The sequence below is a fragment of the Amphibalanus amphitrite genome, unplaced genomic scaffold, assembly GCF_019059575.1.
Source record: "Amphibalanus amphitrite isolate SeventyFive unplaced genomic scaffold, NRLGWU_Aamphi_draft 000628F_arrow, whole genome shotgun sequence".
NCBI classification, from domain to species: Eukaryota; Metazoa; Arthropoda; class Thecostraca; order Balanomorpha; family Balanidae; genus Amphibalanus; species Amphibalanus amphitrite.
Window position 1 is genome coordinate 179,239 of NW_024882122.1, and position 18,364 is coordinate 197,602.

The 18,364-nt window shown below is 51.0% G+C and overlaps 2 protein-coding genes across 2 annotated transcripts; both read left to right on the top strand.

The window, feature by feature from the left end:
* The first annotated feature begins 6,388 nt into the window (after positions 1–6,388).
* On the top strand, positions 6,389–10,502 carry LOC122363576 (leucine-rich repeat-containing protein 15-like). Its single transcript, XM_043333031.1, has 3 exons — positions 6,389–6,422; positions 7,409–9,409; positions 9,906–10,502. Exon 2 carries the CDS (start codon positions 7,422–7,424, stop codon positions 8,748–8,750), a length of 1,329 nt encoding a protein of 442 aa, XP_043188966.1. The 5' UTR covers positions 6,389–6,422; positions 7,409–7,421; the 3' UTR covers positions 8,751–9,409; positions 9,906–10,502.
* Positions 10,503–12,704: 2,202 nt separating this feature from the next.
* On the top strand, positions 12,705–14,834 carry LOC122363577 (venom serine protease 34-like). Its single transcript, XM_043333032.1, has one exon. It carries the CDS (start codon positions 12,726–12,728, stop codon positions 14,454–14,456), a length of 1,731 nt encoding a protein of 576 aa, XP_043188967.1. The 5' UTR covers positions 12,705–12,725; the 3' UTR covers positions 14,457–14,834.
* Positions 14,835–18,364: the final 3,530 nt, after the last annotated feature.

The following is an 18,364-nucleotide window of genomic DNA, read 5'->3' on the forward strand; positions in this document are numbered from 1 at the left end:
GGTATGGTCAATGGTGTAACAGCTGGTCTATATTGACGTGTTTGATCCGCCTCTGCGGAATGACTCGGGTCCTGGCCGGGTGCATGCGGTCCGTCGGGCGCTGAGTGGAACGGGCTGCCCCGCCACCTGTCTGTCGGTGGGTGAACTATTACTTCCGCAGAGCACGGATTGCTGACCTGCCACTGCTCTTAGCCTCTTATGAGCTGGTAATCCAGGGTAGCTAATGAGGGTGAAAGGCAAGTTTCTACATACCTCTCAAGTTTCTACATACCTTTTTATACCTTTGACCAGACCTTTCGTCTCATAAGCGTCATCTCAATGAGGCCGATTGATTTATTGTCGTTTTTCTCAACTCTCCAAAACCTGTCGTTTCCGGAGCTAGCAGGTCGTGGGAAGTAGGGGAAGCCGGGGGAAGCCCGGCCACCCCGTTTGCGGCTAAATAATTCATAATAAAATGCTTAAGTGTTTGTCCTTTCAGCGTGGCAGCTGAGGTAACGCCAGCGTAAAAGTTAACGCTAACAAAAATTGTATATTGTTAACCCTCGCCGGCCGAGGGGGGGGGGGGCGGGTGCCGCCCCCCCCCCCATAGGGTTTTTTTCGCGATAGCTCCGAACACGCTGGCGATAGAGAGCTGAAACTTGGTATACCTGACCTTTGATCCAAGCCGGATCTTTTGACACCAACCGCATTTTTGGGTCAGGTCAGGTCACTGACCTATGACGTCATAAGTGAACCTCTGCACGGTCTTCAGATGTCGCAACTTCGCAACGCCCTCACTGCCAGAGGAGATGTCACAGGGAAATGAAACTTGCAGGATCTAGTATCCATTATGAGTCTCACAACTTGTATATCTCGGATTTTTCCTAAAGGTCATATGAGGTCAGGTCATTTTCGTGACCTCACCATTACAAGTCAATGGGGAAAAATGAGAACTGCTATTCTAGTGCCGGGAACGATCTCCAACTATCTCAAGCACACAGAATCGTGATTTGATGCACTCCTTGCAAGGTTAGATGCGTCACTTTTGCAATGTTGACCTTTCGTGACGTCATTTATGACGTCATCAAGGTCATATTAGGTTTTCGTCAATAACTCCCGATCAAATTGAGCTAGCGAGTCGAGACAGCCACCAATGGACTCAGGAAGACCTGCCGAATCGAATGATATGCGACATGACCTCTTTTGACCAGCTTCGTGACCTGGGGGTGCTGACCTGACCTTGACCTGAGGTCAACACCCCAAGTTGACCTGACCCAAACAAAAAGTATATCATTCGACGCGCCTGAGTGACGCGAACACGATGCTGCCAAAATCGCGGCTCTGCGGCCGTTTTTTGCGAAGTAATTCACCAAAAACTGAACCGTACCCTGGGACACTTGACCTGACCTCAGAGGTCACCGGTTGACCTAGGACCTTAAAATCGGGTACCAATCTCTGCGTCTCGTAACGGCGCACACGCTCGTTTTTTCCGCGACGCGCTAGCTCCACCAGGGGCGAAACGGCGAGGGGGGGGTCTTACCCGCCCCCCCCCCCTCGGCCGGCGCGTATGTAGAAAACCAATAGGTCCGGCGAGGGTTAAAGTTATAGAGCAAAAATGATATTAGTAAAACGCCTTTTGGGCGAAGAACGAGCTAGCGAGTTAGTGAGCCCTGCACGTGCGGAAGGGCGAGAGGGTACTTCCAACGGGCTTGTGCACATCACCCTTCTAACCGATCGCTAGCGGTGTGCCAAATTTAAACGCAATCGGCCCAGCCGTTCCTGAGATCTGGAAGCGGCATTCTGCACGTGCGCACGTGCAAACTGGGTCCAAAATGACCTTTGCACGGCACCCTACTAACCGGTCCCCAACCGTGTACCAAATTTGAGCGCAATCGGCCCAGCCGTTCTCGAGATCTGGAAACGCCCCCTGCACGTGCGCACGTGCAGTAGCACCCTAACTGCAACACATGGGAATTCATTGCCTGGTGGGTGCCTACCTGTATGCCAAGCAGGGTTGTGCTCGACTCAAAAAAATTTGCCGACTTGACTCATCATTCAACTTCAGAATGCCCTGACTCAACTCTGACTCAAAGAAGGAGCTGATTTTTTCCCTTGACTCGACTCATGACTCAAGCGGCTCAATGAAAATATGAGTTGACTCAAACTTGACTCAAATTTTTTGTTGAGTCAAGTGTGTTGACTCAAAATTGACTCAGATAAAAAAGTTGTTGAGCGGGAGGGGGGGGGGGGGGGGGAAATCCGGCAGCAGGGCCAGGCCTAAGTTGTTAAGCGGGGGGGGGGAAATGAAAAACTTATACTATATGTATGTTGTTTCTAGAAAGTTGAGTCAGCTAACTCATGTTCCTAAATGTTTTTGACTCAACTCAATGTCAAAAGTTATTTTACTGACTCGACTCTGACTCAACTCAACACCTTAATATTTTTGTCCGACTCAACTCTGACTCAACTCAACAGCTCAACATTTTATCCGACTCGACTCAAATCTGACTCATTTGAGTCAGAGTTGAGTCAATTTTCTGACTCGACTAATGAGTCAAGCACAACCCTGATGCCAAGTTTCAGCGAAATCGCCCCAGTAATTACCGAGTTACTGAAATGGGAACAATTTTGGCACCTCTTCTTTTTGTATTTTGCACGTGCAGTGGGGGTCACTCACATAGATCAATAGGGCGGGTGCCGCCCCCCACCCATAGGTTTTTTTTTTTTTCGCGATAGCTCCGAACACGCTGGCGACAGAGAGTTGAAACGTGGCATACCTGACCTTTGATTCAGGCCGGATGTTTTGACACCAACCGCGTTTTCGGGTCAGGTCAAGTCACTGACCCTATGACGTCACAAGTGAACCTCTGCACGGTCTTCAGATGTCGCAACTTCGCAACGCCCTCACTGCCAGAGGAGCTGTCACAGGGAAATGAAACTCGCAGGATCTAGTATTCATTACGAGTCCCACAATTTGTATATCTCGGATTTTTCCTAAACGTCATATGAGGTCAGGTCATTTTCGTGACCTCACCATTATAAGTCAATAGGGAAAAATGAAAACTGCTATTCTGGCGCCGGGAACGATCTCCAACTATCTCAAGCAGTAAGCACACAAAATCGTGATTTGGTGCACTCCTTGCAAGGTTCGATGCGTCACTTTTGCAATGTCGACCTTGTGTGACGTCATTAGGGTCATATTAGTTTTTCGTCAATAACTCCCGATCAAATTGAGCTCGCCAGGCGGGAAAGCCACCAATTGACTCAAGAAAACCTGCCAAATCGAATGGTATGCGACATGACCTCCTTCGACCAAGTTCGTGACCTGGGGGGCGCTGACCTGACCGTAGCTGAGGTCAACACCCAAATTTGACCTCAAAACAAAGAGTATATCATTCGACGCGCCTGAGCGAGGCGAACACGATGCTGCCAAAATCGCGGTTCTGCGGCCGTTTTTTGCGAAGTTATTCGCCAAAACGGATCCGTACCTTGGGGCACTTGACCTGACCTCAGAGGTCACCGGTTGACCTAGGACCTTAAAATCGGGTATCAATCTCTGCGTCTCGTAACGGCGCACACGCTCGTTTTTCCGCGACGCGCTAGCTCTACCAGGGGCGAAACGGCGAGGTGAGGTCGTACCCGCCCCCCCCCCCCTCGGCCGGCGCGTATGTAGAAAACCAATAGGTCCGGCGAGGGTTAAATGACTAGAGATGTCAATCGGATACCAACTTTTTGGTATACCGATGCCAAACCGATACCAACTTGGTATTTGGTATTTCAATCCTAATGTGTTTGGTATTTTGTTGGTAATATGAACCCTTACTAATGTATAGGAGGCTAAGAAATTGGTAAAAAGTTGGTAGGTATTTCCCTCATCTTTCAAAGCTGGTTCGGTTTCGGTATTTCCCCACGGTTTTGGTTGGTATTTGGTTTGGTATCGGTACCTATTCCGATTTTCTGTAATTGACTTGACATCACTAGTTAACCCTCGCCGGCCGAGGGGGGGGGGCGGGTGCCGCCCCCCCCATAGGGTTTTTTCCGCGATAGCTCCGAACACGCTGGCGATAGAGAGCTGAAACTTGGTATACCTGACCTTTGATCCAAGCCGGATCTTTTGAGACAACCGCATTTTTGGGTCAGGTCAGGTCACTGACCTATGACGTCATAAGTGAACCTCTGCACGGTCTTCAGATGTCGCAACTTCGCAACGCCCTCACTGCCAGAGGAGATGTCACAGGGAAATGAAACTTGCAGGATCTAGTATCCATTATGAGTCCCACAACTTGTATATCTCGGATTTTTCCTAAAGGTCATATGAGGTCAGGTCATTTTCGTGACCTCACCATTATAAGTCAATGGGGAAAAATTCAAACTGCTATTCTGGCGCCGGGAACGATCTCCAACTGTCTCAAGCACACAGAATCGTGATTTGATGCACTCCTTGCAAGGTTAGATGCGTCACTTTTGCAAAGTTGACCTTGCGTGACGTCATTTATGACGTCATCAAGGTCAAATTAGTTTTTCGTCAATAACTCTTGATCAAATTGAGCTAGCGAGTCGGGAAAGGCACCAATGGACTCAGGAAGGCCTGCCGAATCGAATGATATGCGACATGACCTCTTTCGACCAACTTCGTGACCTGGGGGTGCTGACCTGACCTTGACCTGAGGTCAACACCCCAAGTTGACCTGACCCGGACAAAAAGTATATCATTCGACGCGCCTGAGCGAGGCGAACACGATGCTGCCAAAATCGGCGCTCTGCGGCCGTTTTTTGCGAAGTTATTCACCAAAAACTGAACCGTACCCTGAGGCACTTGACCTGACCTCAGAGGTCACCGGATGACCTAGGACCTTAAAATCGGGTACCAATCTCTGCGTCTCGTAACGGCGCACACGCTCGTTTTTTCCGCGACGCGCTAGCTCCACCAGGGGCGAAACGGCGAGGGGGGGTCGTACCCGCCCCCCCCCCCCTCGGCCGGCGCGTATGTAGAAAACCAATAGGTCCGGCGAGGGTTAAATCATCGCAGGGGCTCGTCCCTCTCCGTTCTGGGAGATCGTTGCATTGTCTGGACGGCCGCAGACATTCCCGGCAGTCATTCCTGTTTACTGACAGGGTGGATAGACCTGTTCATCCCATTATCGGGTTATCGTGTGCATTTCGTCCGCTCGTCACCGCTGCCCGCATCCCCTGCTAACTACCTGGCGGCGCCGCTGGCTTCCAGGCGCCACTTTGCCGGCACCTGTCCGCCAGGGGTCTGGACAGATTATATTTTTTTCCATACCGTCAGTGTGGTCTAAAAGAAAGACGCAGATACATGTCCCTTGCCTGTTCAGTCTTTACCCCTTCATCTAAAGCGAATCACCAAACGTGGAAAGTGTCTTTCATCTCATCATCTTTCCGGCATCCTGTGCAGACCGCTAGCCGCGGCGCGGTGCACTGCGCAGCACCAGTGCGCAGGTGTGCCGCTGGGACCGGTGGGCTGTGACGGCCGGGAGGGGGACGGGTGGGGAGGCAGGTTCGGCCGGACGGTGGCACACCGAGCGGGCTGGCTGCCGAGGTGCGTGGTGAAGCTTTTTGAGCGAAGATATTCCTGCACTGGGCCTGGAACTTGGAAACTCATAGGTAAGTTTGATTATGATAACTGGGATAACTGACGTTGAACATGCTTGTCATTGGTCGTGAATATCTAAGATTATTTCGGCAAAAACGGAAAGCCTAGGAAGTGTCATGTATATAGGCAACCATAAAAAGTTGCTACCGTAAACCTTCGTTGTTCGGTTAACTTATTCAGCTGTATTGCAATTGAATGAAGCGACGTCTCATTCATTTTATCAACAGTTTTTAATGCTAATAACGTCTTCTGTCCACTCCATACCTCTGTCTTCAGGCTATCTCTGACGTCCTAACGGATCCGGGGCATTAGAGAAATGGGCTTCCCGCGGCGGTCACCGTTTACAATGCCAATGCCATTACAATGCCAATGCCATGGGTCACCGTCTGCAGTCTGTCATCGCTTGCAGTCTCAGTCTGCAGTCTGCCACAGTCCGCAGTCTCAGTCTGTAGTCTCTGCTTGCAGCCTCAGTCAGCAGTATCTGTTTGCAGTCTCACCTTTCAGTCTCAGTCCGCGGTATGTAGCCGTTTCCAGTTTCAGTCTGCAGTTTCAGTGGACAGTCTGTTTGCAGTCTCAGTCCGTAGTCGTCTGCATTTTCACTCTGGCTATTTGCAGTTTCAGTCTGCAGTCTGTCACCAACTGCAGTCTCTGCCTGCAGTCTGCAACTGTTGGCAGTCTCGGTCTGTGTCTGTCACCCTCTGCAGTCAGCAGTCTTGCAGTCTCTGTTTCGGTCTCTGTCTGCAGCTGCAGTGGACGTGACGGCGCCGGAATCACGTGCGAGTCAGCCGGCCGGAAACGCACCGGGCCCATGCAGCGGCGACTCCAGGAGGTCAGCAGCCATCGAGCTGCTTCGCAGTGGCATGGCGCTACCTTCATAAGTTCATAGCATCCCAGACGTGCTATTCCATGCGCTGAATGACGCACGCACCAATTGTGCTCTCAAGGGAAGAGTGAAGTGAAGAGTTTGTCTACGAAAGATTAAATGGCATTCCGTTGCCCGTAGCTGTGTCGACCTCGGGGCTGTCTGCCTACCACTGCCTCCAATTCGGACTCTGTTCAGACCTTCTTTCTGTCCATCCTGCAGACAGGAGACAGCCAACTGAGGGATGATTTGGAGGAGGCAGCGGCAGAGATGAAACGTTAGGGAGCGGGCTGGGTGACCGGTCGCCGCTCGACCTTCTGTAGCCTGTCGACCCGGCCGGCGCCGCCGCACTCCGCCCGATCAGCTGGTGAAAGTGACACGCGCACAGCGCACCCACGCACACCGCTGTACCGCTCTCCGATCGGCGGTAGCCCGTTCGGTGCAGAGCCTCTGTCTGCGCGTGACCCGGCGCCCGCTCCCGTCCCGGGCGACTGATGGCCGTGATAGCCCGTCCTCGCTCCAGTCAAGGACACCACTCCTATGACGGATGCATGAGCCGATCGTCTCTCCGCAGGAAGCTGAATAGCTGAATTTTAAATGTGGTACCTATTCGTTCCTTAAGTCTTTCCGTACAACCATTTATTCTTCTGAATTGCTTCTGACATTCTGAATTTCATGTGAAATGTGCAATTGATTAGAAATTGCGTGAGTTTCGGTTAAATACTGCCATAAAGTTGCGTACCTACCTAGTTCAACGCATGCCTTTACAGCGTTCCAATATTTAATATCTTAACGATGCGTTTTGTTGACGAAGACTTTTATTCATTTATGAAATTCGACTGCAAGACAGGGCACCCCAAGGGTGTTAAGCTTCTTGCATTCGTGAAATCGTTTCGATTTTGTCCAACATGGTTATAGACTTCAACATATTTTGAATACTCCTCTTTTTGCAGTGACTGGCACACCATGGCTCGATGGCTGCTGCTGCTGAGTCTGGCACTGGGCTCGCTGGCCGAACCTCGGACCGGCACCTTCTCCAAGGACCACGTGCTACCGTCCAAGGGCGTCAACAGCATCGTGCACGACTCGTCCAAGGTGCTGACCTCCGAGACGACCGCGGCGCCCACGTCCGGCCTCGGAGGGACGCTGGACGATGATGATCTGTACGGGACGGACCACACTGGCTGTCCCAAGGCGTTCCAGGGTCGCTGCGTCTGCGCCATGGCCATGTACGCCAACCAGGGCGAAAAGTTTGTGGTCAACTGTACCAACACGCGCTTCACAGATCCGTTCGCGCTCAGCGCGCTGCCGGACAACACCGAGGTGCTCATCTTCACCGGCAACTTCCTGGAGCGCCTGCCGCCCAACCTGTTCGGAACAGAGTTCAACTTTGACGACCTGGAGACGATCGACATGCAGAACAACGGCATCACGGACATCGACGGCCAGGCGTTCCACCGGGTCTCCAGCGTGAAGACGCTGATCCTGAACCACAACAACCTCTCCATCGTCGACAAGCAGCGCCACCCGCGCGTCTTCAGCAACTTTGTCAACCTGGAGGCGCTGCACCTCACCAACTCCTTCACCGAAAAGGTGGACGCGCGCTGGTACATGGCCAGCCTGGAGGTCATCTTCCAGGGCAGCAAGCTCACCAAGCTGAAGAAGCTCCACTTGGAGCAGAATGAGATCTGGGTGCTGCGCGACCCGTGCGTATTCGCTCACCTGCCGTCGCTGGAGCAGCTCTACCTCAGCAACAACCGACTCACGGATGTGAACCTGTCCGCCAAGTGTCTGCCGAAGCTGAAGCACCTGGGTCTCGAGTACAACATGCTGCGCCGGCTGGACGCCAACACGACTGCCATGCTGGACGAGCTGGCCGCGCGGGACGACATGTTCACCGTCCGGCTGACCGGCAACCCCTTCATCTGCGACTGCAACATCCAGCCACTCTACCACTGGCTCATGACCACGCAGACGCGCGCGCTCGAGCACGAAAAGTACCGCTGCTACACGGGCCGGCCGCTCACCAACGCCGGCCGGCCCATCATGCAGCTGCGCGAGATGGAGTGCCAGCAGGCGCCGGCGCGCGCCTCGGCCGCCTCCGTCATCCTGGGCATGCTGACGCTGGCCGCCTGCGTGGTGCTGGTGGGCGTCATCTTCGTGCAGCGGCGGCGGCTGGCGCGCGGCGCCAAGAACCTGCAGCCGCAGCTGCAGACCGCCATCGAGAACGTGAAGCGGTCGCGGCAGTACACCAACATAGAGAGGGAGGAAGAGGCGCCAGAGGTGGCGGTCTGATCGGCCACCGGACGACAGGCCATGTCAGGTCACAGCCGGTCGCGGTAGATAGGTCATGGCAGGGCACGACCCCGTCTGTTCGACACCCGTGCTGTGCAGAACGTTGACTTCCGATCGGCAGAGCTAGGAGGCCGCCAGTGAGAGGTCTCGGGTCGGTGGAGCGGTGCTAAGTTGAGTGACGTAGAGGAAGCCCAAGACCGCGATTATACGCAAGAAAGGATCTGGGGAGGGCTACGCCCAGTGTGAGCCAAAGATGATGAGAAAGAGATCGAGTGCGAAACCCGCGTGGAAACGAACGTAGTGGTGGGGAGCATAGCACCAACGGTCCAGTGGCGAAACGCTGAGTGGATCAGTGCCTTCTTATGTGACTTACAATGTTATGATGTTATCATGATAATCGATTGGTGAATTTGTTTTTTTTTTCTTTCTCATTTCGAGACGCTACCAGGTGTTAATCGTCATTTGCTTTTTTAAATACGTAAGATTTAGGGGCAACTTGGACCTGCAGTTGAATTCTGTTTTGCTGATTTTCATTGTGACGTTTTTAAGCATTTCAGGTCCATGCATGAGCATGTTTTGTTCGACCATTCTAATCCTCAGACATCTCCTTATGCTCACCGTATCGTCTATAAAATTGTCTTATTGATTGCCCTATTTAAAGGGACCACCTTCTAAAATGTTGTTAAAACCAGTTAAATTGTGCCCGACTTTATAGATTGGATGACCAGGAACACGGTTCTGGCATTTATTTTTCATTAAACATTTTAGGCTTCCCATATTCCAAACACAAACTTTCAAATATGTGACGTCACAGCCCAAAATTACCTCCTTCCCCAGGCCACAATACTGTCATAAAGCTGATTCTTTTTACTCTAAAGGCACCACAACAAAGTTCAGACCAAGTTTTAAGCGATTTTTCAACGAACAAACCCATTTAAATCAGAATGACTAAACGAGGTGACGTCACACTAACGGTCGCTCCATGTTGAAGATAGGGCCTTGTACAAGGCCCATTTTCAAATGAAGGGAACGAATTTCTTTAACACCAAGAGGCCGCGGGGGTTGCAACCTAGATAGATAGTGGTTTCTGAACCTCGCCGCAAACTTGGCTATCTCAACTCAAACCCCATGTTAAAGGTGGGATAGTCCCTTTAAGTTTGTTTTCAACGGATGATGGATGCATCGTGTTGTGATATATAAGTCGTCGGTAAATCTATGGAACGTGACGAGTCGTGCTGCAACTGTTTTATGGGTACCTACCACTTGACATATGGCGATATGTTAACATTGACACTATTGCTACTCTAATGGTGTAAAAAAAATACCTGTCGCGGTGCATTCTCATCGTAACGTGTCTTACATATGTAATCCAATCAATTTTAAACCATTTCTCACTTTGAGTTAACTCCTATCTAATGATTCTCAGCGGTTCATTGTTCAAAGGTATGGCATCCTCATTCTGTCTGCGTAAGCGAATATTTTAGCTGTGCCCTTTGGAAAGGCTTGCGATGCAGTATCTCTGTGTGGTTTGATGAGCTTACGTGGGATCCACTGAGTGATGAATGTTTGGTTTGCAATAGAATAATCCGTCCATGCCGGTCCTAGTAGATCGCGACGGGCGGTGAGCGATAAGGGACTTCGTCATTTCGTATTATGTCGACGAGCGTTTTATATGCTTACATCGCCGATACTGAGTCTGTGATGACCAATGTATATACCGTAGCTGAATAGATAATATACTATTAACGTGCATTCGGTGTCATTTGCCATATTTTGCTTACTCGTCTGCTTCCTAACCAGGAATGCAGATTGTGCTTATGGAATGCTTACCGGGCTATGCCACATCGTCTTTTCGTGAAGTTTTTTTTACTGCATTTTTGATAGAAGCTTCTCAGATCATAATCTCATGTAATACAAAAACAATCCGTGCACACATCAGTATACACACAGACACACATAGACATACAAACACATATCATTGACCTTGACCTAGCTTGACCTGAAATGACCACAGCCAGTAAAAACCTAGTCGGATAGTGTGACAAAGAGCTGTTCTAGCTGGCTTGGCACCACAAACGGCAGAGCCATCGGTGTATGATGGGCACATGATGGGCACCGCACGTGACATTCCAACGGGGGACCCAAACAGCAACATTTTTTTCGTTTGACCTGACCACCTAATGAGGTAAAATTGGATACCATTGGATTCGTCTCTTCCCCAAGAATCTGTTGGTCTTTGCCGCGAAGCTGTATCTCCAACAGGAACGAAATGGTGCGGGGTGGCACCCCCTCCCCCCCCCCCATCCATGTGAGTTCTAGGATGGGAAAATGGCATGTGCGGGGCCCGCACTGCGGGCGAGGGCTTACGATCGATTAAAGGGACCCTCCCACCTTAACATTAAAGGGACCCTCCCACCTTAACATTAGTTTTGAGTTGAGATAGCCAAGTTTGCGGCCAGGCTCAGAAACCACCATTTATCCTGGTCGCAACCCCCGCAGCTTTATGGTGTTCAAGAAATTTCTTCCCTTTACTTGCAGGGTGGGACCAGCGTGGTCCCTATCTCTTAACCATTACGGGAATCTGATGACGTCATCAGGCTTTCGAACGTCCGTAAAATGTTTGACTAAAACGTTTTGTAGCACGCGGTGGTATATGCTGCTTTGCGCGCAACAAATGCCGCACTTTCAAATAAAGTCGCTAGGAACAGCGGAGATCCCAAAAAGTAAACAAAAGTAAAAGTCTAATATCTTGAAAACCGGTGAATATTTTTCGATGAAATTTGGTAGATATTCGTTTTTGCTCTTTCTGAACCGAGCGACATCACTTTCATGCCAATTCATTAACTTTTTTGAAGGTGGGAGGGTCCCTTTAAATTTGAGTTGAGATAGCCAAAATGGGGTCCCTGGCTCACAATTACCGGTTTCGGCACTCACAACATCGAGAAATGCCTTAAATCGGAAATATTGAATTTCAAAATTGCAGCATTTTGATTCAGAGGGGCTAATGCTAAGGAATACCCCTCTGAATGTGTGACGTCAGCGCAAATATCTAACGATTTTTAAATGTTTGACTAAAACGTTTTGTAGCACGCGGTGGTATATGCTATTTGCGCGCAACATCTGCCGCAAACGCCGCACTTCTAAAATAAAGTCGCTAGAAACAGCGGAGATCCCAAAAAAGTAAACAAAAGTAAAAGTCTAATATCTTGCAAACCGGTGAATATTTTTCGGTGAAATTTGGTAGATATTCGTTTTCGCTCTTTCTGAACCGAGCGACATCACTTTCATGCCAATTCATAAACTTTTTTGAAGGTGGGAGGGTCCCTTTAAGGGATGAGGGATATGAGGCACAGGTCTGAATGAAACCTTCGACTGAGGGTAGATATTGACCAAAGGAATCGATTGCGACCATTGTTTTGGCGATCAGACGAAGTCTTGAGGCACTTTCTACGCGCCCCGTCCTTTAGGGAACGATTAAGGGATGAAGGAGGGAGCTAGGGCAAAATAAATGTCATATTCGTGCTCCCAGTTCCCCAATTGACCTAATACGAGTTTTTAATGCGATTCTGAATCCGACGCTATATTCGTTGCTGTTGCTGACGCTAACTTCATGGACGTGAGCTCAGCGCCACCTAGTCCACATATTGCACAAAGTTCAGAGGGCAGAGGCCCACGTCGCCACATTTGCGGTCCTCTTGCAGCTTTATTGCAGTATCATCCTGAACAGCCAACCACATTTATCTCGATCGCGCAGGACACCTGTGTGAAGGTGTCCGACGGCCCGAAGTCTTTGTATCAACTGCTGTGGCTGTGCTCGTTTTCATGCCATTTGTAATCGCTTGTCAATCCTGAGCTGATTCAGCTATTTTTCTGCGGATCCGCTGCAGCTGAAAGCGGCACCCCTAGCGGTATAAATAGAGCATGTCCCGTGGTGTCGGCGTCCCAGTCAGCTCTCTGCTCTCCGGAGGTCACAGGATGAGGACGTGTCAGCTGATGTTGCTCGGTTGCCTGCTGGCCGGCGCTCTGGCGCTCCCCAGCACACCCCAGGGCAGGGATGCCAGGAAACCGCCCCCTGAGGACAAGAAGCCGCCTCCTGAAGAGAAGAAGCCGGAACCTGAAGAGAAGAATCTGGGGCCTGAGGGTAGGAAGCCGCCTCCCGAAGAAAGGAAGCCGGCTCCTAAGGGCGACACCGGCGTTCCGAGCCCGCGCTCTGGCGCCCTGTCCTGTGGCTCTCATGTGGTCGCCGAGGGCTCGACGGCAGTTATCGAGTCGCCCAACTACCCGTCCAACTATCCCAACGACGAGGACTGCGTCTACACGCTCACCACCGACACCGGCAAGGACCTCGAGCTGAGCTGCGAGGCGTTCGACCTCGAGTCTCACTCCCAGTGCCAGTACGACTGGCTCCGAGTCAACGGCATCAAGTACTGCGGCTCCAGCGGGCCGTCGACCGTGGCCGCGCCTCAGCTCGACATCGACTTCCACAGCGACTACAGCGTCGTCCGGTCGGGCTACCGGTGCACGGTGACGGTGGTGGAGCCGACCGTGGTGCCGACCGGCTCGCAGCTCAGCTGCGGTCACAGTCGGCTGGCGCGCGGCCAGCACACTATCACCGACGGCGACGGCGACTACAGCAACGACGTCGACTGCTACTACCAGCTGTACGCCGACCAGGCCGGCGACCAGCTGTCGGTGACGTGCTCGCAGTTCGACGTCGAGTCCCACTCGAGCTGCGCGTACGACTGGCTGTCTGTGGACGGCAACAAGTTCTGCGGCTCCAACGGGCCCAGCGGCGTGGCCGCCATCGACCAGATGGCGATCCACTGGCACACCGACTACTCGGTGGTGCGCTCCGGGTTCGTGTGCGCTGTCACGGTCGGCGAGGCGTCGCCTCCGACCACCACGGCCGCGCCGCCGCCGCCCGCCGACAACTGCGCCTGCGGCAACGTCAACCGCGCCTCGCGCATCGTCGGCGGCGTGGAGACCGAGGCCAACGAGTACCCGTGGCAGGCGGGTCTGGTTAGCACCGGCAACAGTCGCACCTGGTGCGGTGGCACCGTCATCAACAGCCGCTACGTGCTGACGGCGGCTCACTGCACGACCGGATCTTCGGCTGGCAGCATCCAGGTCCTGCTGCGCGAGCACCTCATCAACCAGGACGACGGAGAGATCCGCTTCAACATCGCCCAGATCAAGAATCATCCCAACTACAACTCTGGCACAAACGCCAACGACTTCTCGCTGCTGAAGCTGGCCACGGCCATCTCCTTCCCCGCCGACAATAAGATCGCGCCCGCCTGCCTGCCGACCGCCTCCAACGACTTTGTCGGCGCCGACGCCATCATCACCGGTTTCGGCACCACCTCGCCGGACGGCCCGCAGGCTACCACGCTGCGTGAGGTCACCGTCCCGGTCATCAGCAACTCGGCCTGCCAGTCGGCCTACTCGGACTACTCCATCACCTCTAACATGCTCTGCGCCGGCCTGCTGGGCACCGGCGGCAAGGACTCGTGTCAGGGCGACAGCGGCGGCCCGCTGGTCAGCCTCGAGAACAACCGATACTCGCTGATCGGCGTCGTCTCGTGGGGCATCAGCTGCGCCGATCCCAACTACCCGGGCGTCTACGCCAGGGTCACCGATGCGCTCTCCTGGATTTCGGCCAACGCCGCCGACGGCGAGTACTGCAGCGACCCGGCCGCCAACTGAGACCGTCCGCCAGCGGCTGACCGTCTGAGGGACACAGGGAAGGGACCGTACGACAGCGGCTGACCGTCCGTCAGCGGCTGACCGCCTGAGGGACGCAGGGACCGTACGGTTTCACATGGGTAGGCCAATAGGCACTGTCTAGGTGGACTATAGGGGCATTGGGTGGCACTGGGTTCGATGTGATCGGTGGAGGATCAGACCCAAACGTCAAATGCACATTGAAACGAAAGTATGCCGATTCTCGCCGTTTCCCCTCACTTATCCAGCTTGGTGATGAAAAAAGGTATATTGTTTTGTTGTAGTTGCAAAAATAAAGCTGTTCTAGACATTGATGGCTGTAATTGTTGTAATTGGTTTTGCTTGAATAAAGAGGCCGTTTCGGGATTACCGATTGCTTTCAATCAAAATACCAGGCGAGTGCTGCTGAACTGGTGAATGAGAGTCGCCGTCAGCTCCTGTCTCGGATCGTCTCCCGTCGGTTTTAGGCACAGGTCTGGAACCTTCGACTGAGGAATCGATTGTGACCGTTATTTTGGCAATCAGACGAAGCCTATAGGTCCTTTTGACGCGCCCCGTCGCTTTAACCCTCGCCGGACCTATTGATTTTCTACATACGCGCCGGCCGAGGGGGGTGGGGGTGGGTGGGGGGTACGACCCCCCCTCGCCGTTTAGCCCCTGGTGAAGCTAGCGCGTCGCGGAAAAAACAAGCGTGTACGCCGTTACGAGGCGCAGATATTGGTACCCGATTTTAAGGTCCTAGGTCAACCGGTGACCTCTGAGGTCAGGTCAAGTGCCCCAAGGTAAGGTTCAGTTTTTGGTGAATAACTTCTAAAAAAACGACCGCAGAGCCGCGATTTTGGTAGTATCGTGTTCGCCTCGCTCAGGCGCGTCGAATGATATACTTTTGTTTGGGTCAGGTCAACTTATGGTGTTGACTTCAGGTCACGGTCAGGTCAGCGCCCCCAGGTCGCGAAGCTGGTCGAAAGAGGTCATGTCGCATGTCATTCGATTCGGCAGGTCTTCCTGAGTCCATTGGTGGCTTTCCCGACTCGCTAGCTCAATTTGATCGGGAGTTATTGACGAAAAACTAATATGACCCTGATGACGTCATAAATGACGTCACGCAAGGTCAATATTGCAAAAGTAACGCATCTTATCTTGCAAGGAGTGCATCAAATCACGATTCTGTGTGCTTGAGATAGTTGGAGATCGTTCCCGGCGCCAGGATAGCAGTTTTTATTTTTCCCCATTGACTTATACAGGGTGGGGCAGCATAATCGGGAATAAATATCAAACGGGATTATTTGGTCATGAATCTAAAAATATAGCTCCAAGCACTATTTTAGCAACATCCTATCAATCGGTCACCTTTTACCTATCCCTCATCCTATTTGACCGCCCTCGGCGTCGATGACCTTCTCAAGGCGGGTCCAAAAGCACGCGCATGCACGTGCAACCTCCTGCTTGTCCATGATCGCCCATCAGCTTCGTACCTTGCACTGAAGACTGTTTTTACTGATGATAAGTTGTTCATTAAACTTCTACCAAAAAACGCTCCATGTAAAGAATTTGGTCGGATTTAAATCGGCGGAGTTGAAGGACCAGAAGTTTTTGGTTCATCTCAGGTGGAGGTGCCCTACACAATAACATGTCGTCCTCACTGCAGTACCAGCACGGACAGAGTCCTCGTAAGCAGGCATCGGGAAAATCCTTTTTGAAAGGATTGCATTCCCAATCCACATTCCTTGTGCCAAAGTGGATTGCATTCCTACCCGCAATCCCCTTTTTTCACTCGGATTGTGATCAAATCCGCAATCCTTTTTTGCAATCCTGTTGTATCATTATGTGCACTAGTGGATCTGGGGGAGGGAGGGGGGCATATGGCCGTGCCTCCATCCCCAAATCACCCATTTCTAGTACCTAGTCTAGGGAGGGAGGGGGGCATATGGCCGTGCCTCCATCCCCAAATCACCCATTTCTAGTACCTAGTCTTGCGAGTAATTCCTATCTAAGGCACAGGTATTTTATGGGAAATATTTTTTGCGTCAAACACCCCCACATTTAAACTTCTACCCAAACAGTGTTTTATATTTTTAAAACTCGCCCTCAAATACGTAATTTTGCCCTTCCTATGTAGTTCATCAGCGTATATTATTTTGAGCGTTTAAATTAAAAGCGTTTAAATTATTTCAAGTTTCGATGTAAAGCCCTTGATAGCAAAGTACATTAAGCCGATGAAGCTGATCTCATAATTTTCAATCGCAGCAAACCATTTCAAAGCACTTATCAAACACAATCCGGATTGGATTGCAAAAATTGGAAATATGATGCAATCCAATCCGCAATCAAATCCTGTTTTTTTTTTTTAATGGATTTCAAATCCAGGTGCAATCCACCAAAAAGGAATGCAATCAGGATTTTGCAATCCTGCAATCACAATCCTACCGATGCCTGCTCGTAAGACGTGATCTGGACCGTCAGTGATCCTCTCTTCCGACGACTCCACGTGAGTCTGCCAGAGTGTGGATGTATTTACCAGAGGTGCTCGTTTTATCCGGGCTCGATGAAGTAGGGTGCACCACGTGCACCTCCCTTGAAGACCACCCATAGGTCCATCACCTCAACAGGATGTTTACTTTGCATGACCGCTGCAATATTCTCGATACAATCCCCTATATGGCATGCCATTCTTTTTTATCGTATTCCAGTCGGTGATAAGATTTTTGGTCGCTGAAGTTTTGAACATTGTTTCTTTTTAATATGCTCAAGAGCTTCTTCCTTATATTCAAGTGAGTCATCTTGTATGTCCTCTGCTAAGAGTTATTTTACGACGATTACGTTAACTTTTTGTCCTAAGTATCCCCACACAATCCTTATCGTCCGTGATAACACGTTGACCTGTCCAGCAACCTTTACGTGGAATGGCATTGTTTTAAACAAAATGTTCTTGTTTTACTCGTTTAACATTAGTGTCTATGGGCGCGCGCAAAGCACTTGGAGCACCGTCGAATTATTTTGCTGCTCTTTTCCAGGAAGTTGCATGCTCATGGATGTAGTCATGTCAGATGATGCACAACTTTTGGGCGTTTCATTGCCATGATATAATTTATCAAAATAATGCCATGCCTACTCATGACCAGAGCCCAAAAAGCATTCCCGATTATGCTGCCCCACCCTGTAATGGTGAGGTCACGAAAATGACCTGACCTCATATGACCTTTAGGAAAAATCCGAGATACGAGTTTGACGATCGGTGTAGCGGTTCTGGAGATATATCGAAAAGGCTGAAGGAAGGGGGCAAAAAATACCCCCCCCCCCCGGCCCCCACACACACCAGGGCGCGGGTTAAAAGAGTAACCTAGTGGTTAGAAAACCAATCTCAAGTGAATTCACAGCGTCTCGCCACCGATACTTGTTCAGTGTTCAGACTGCGGTCTGGGAGGGCTGCGGGCAGGCACTGCACGAAATGAATGGGAAGTTTACCATACCATACGGCATACACGCAAATGCATTAGCATACCCACATGCCGCTGGGACACCGCCTGTTTATTCAATATCAGTGTATCAGTGTTCAAGAGGCAGCAGAAGAGGTGTGCCTCAGCTATTCGTTTTCGAACGAATTAGTGATGTCAATTACGGAAAATTGGAACACCGATACCAAACCAAATACCAACCAAAACCATTAGGAAAAACCGAAACCAAAGTAACTTGAAAACATGAGGGAAATACCAACTTTTTACCAATTTCTCAGCCTCTTATACGTTAGTGAAGGGTCATGATACCAACAAAATACCAAATACATTAGAATTCAAATACCAAATACCAAGTTAGTATCGGTTTGGTATCGGTACCTATACCTACCAAAAAGTTGGTATCCGATTGACATCTCTAGAACGAATAGCTATTAT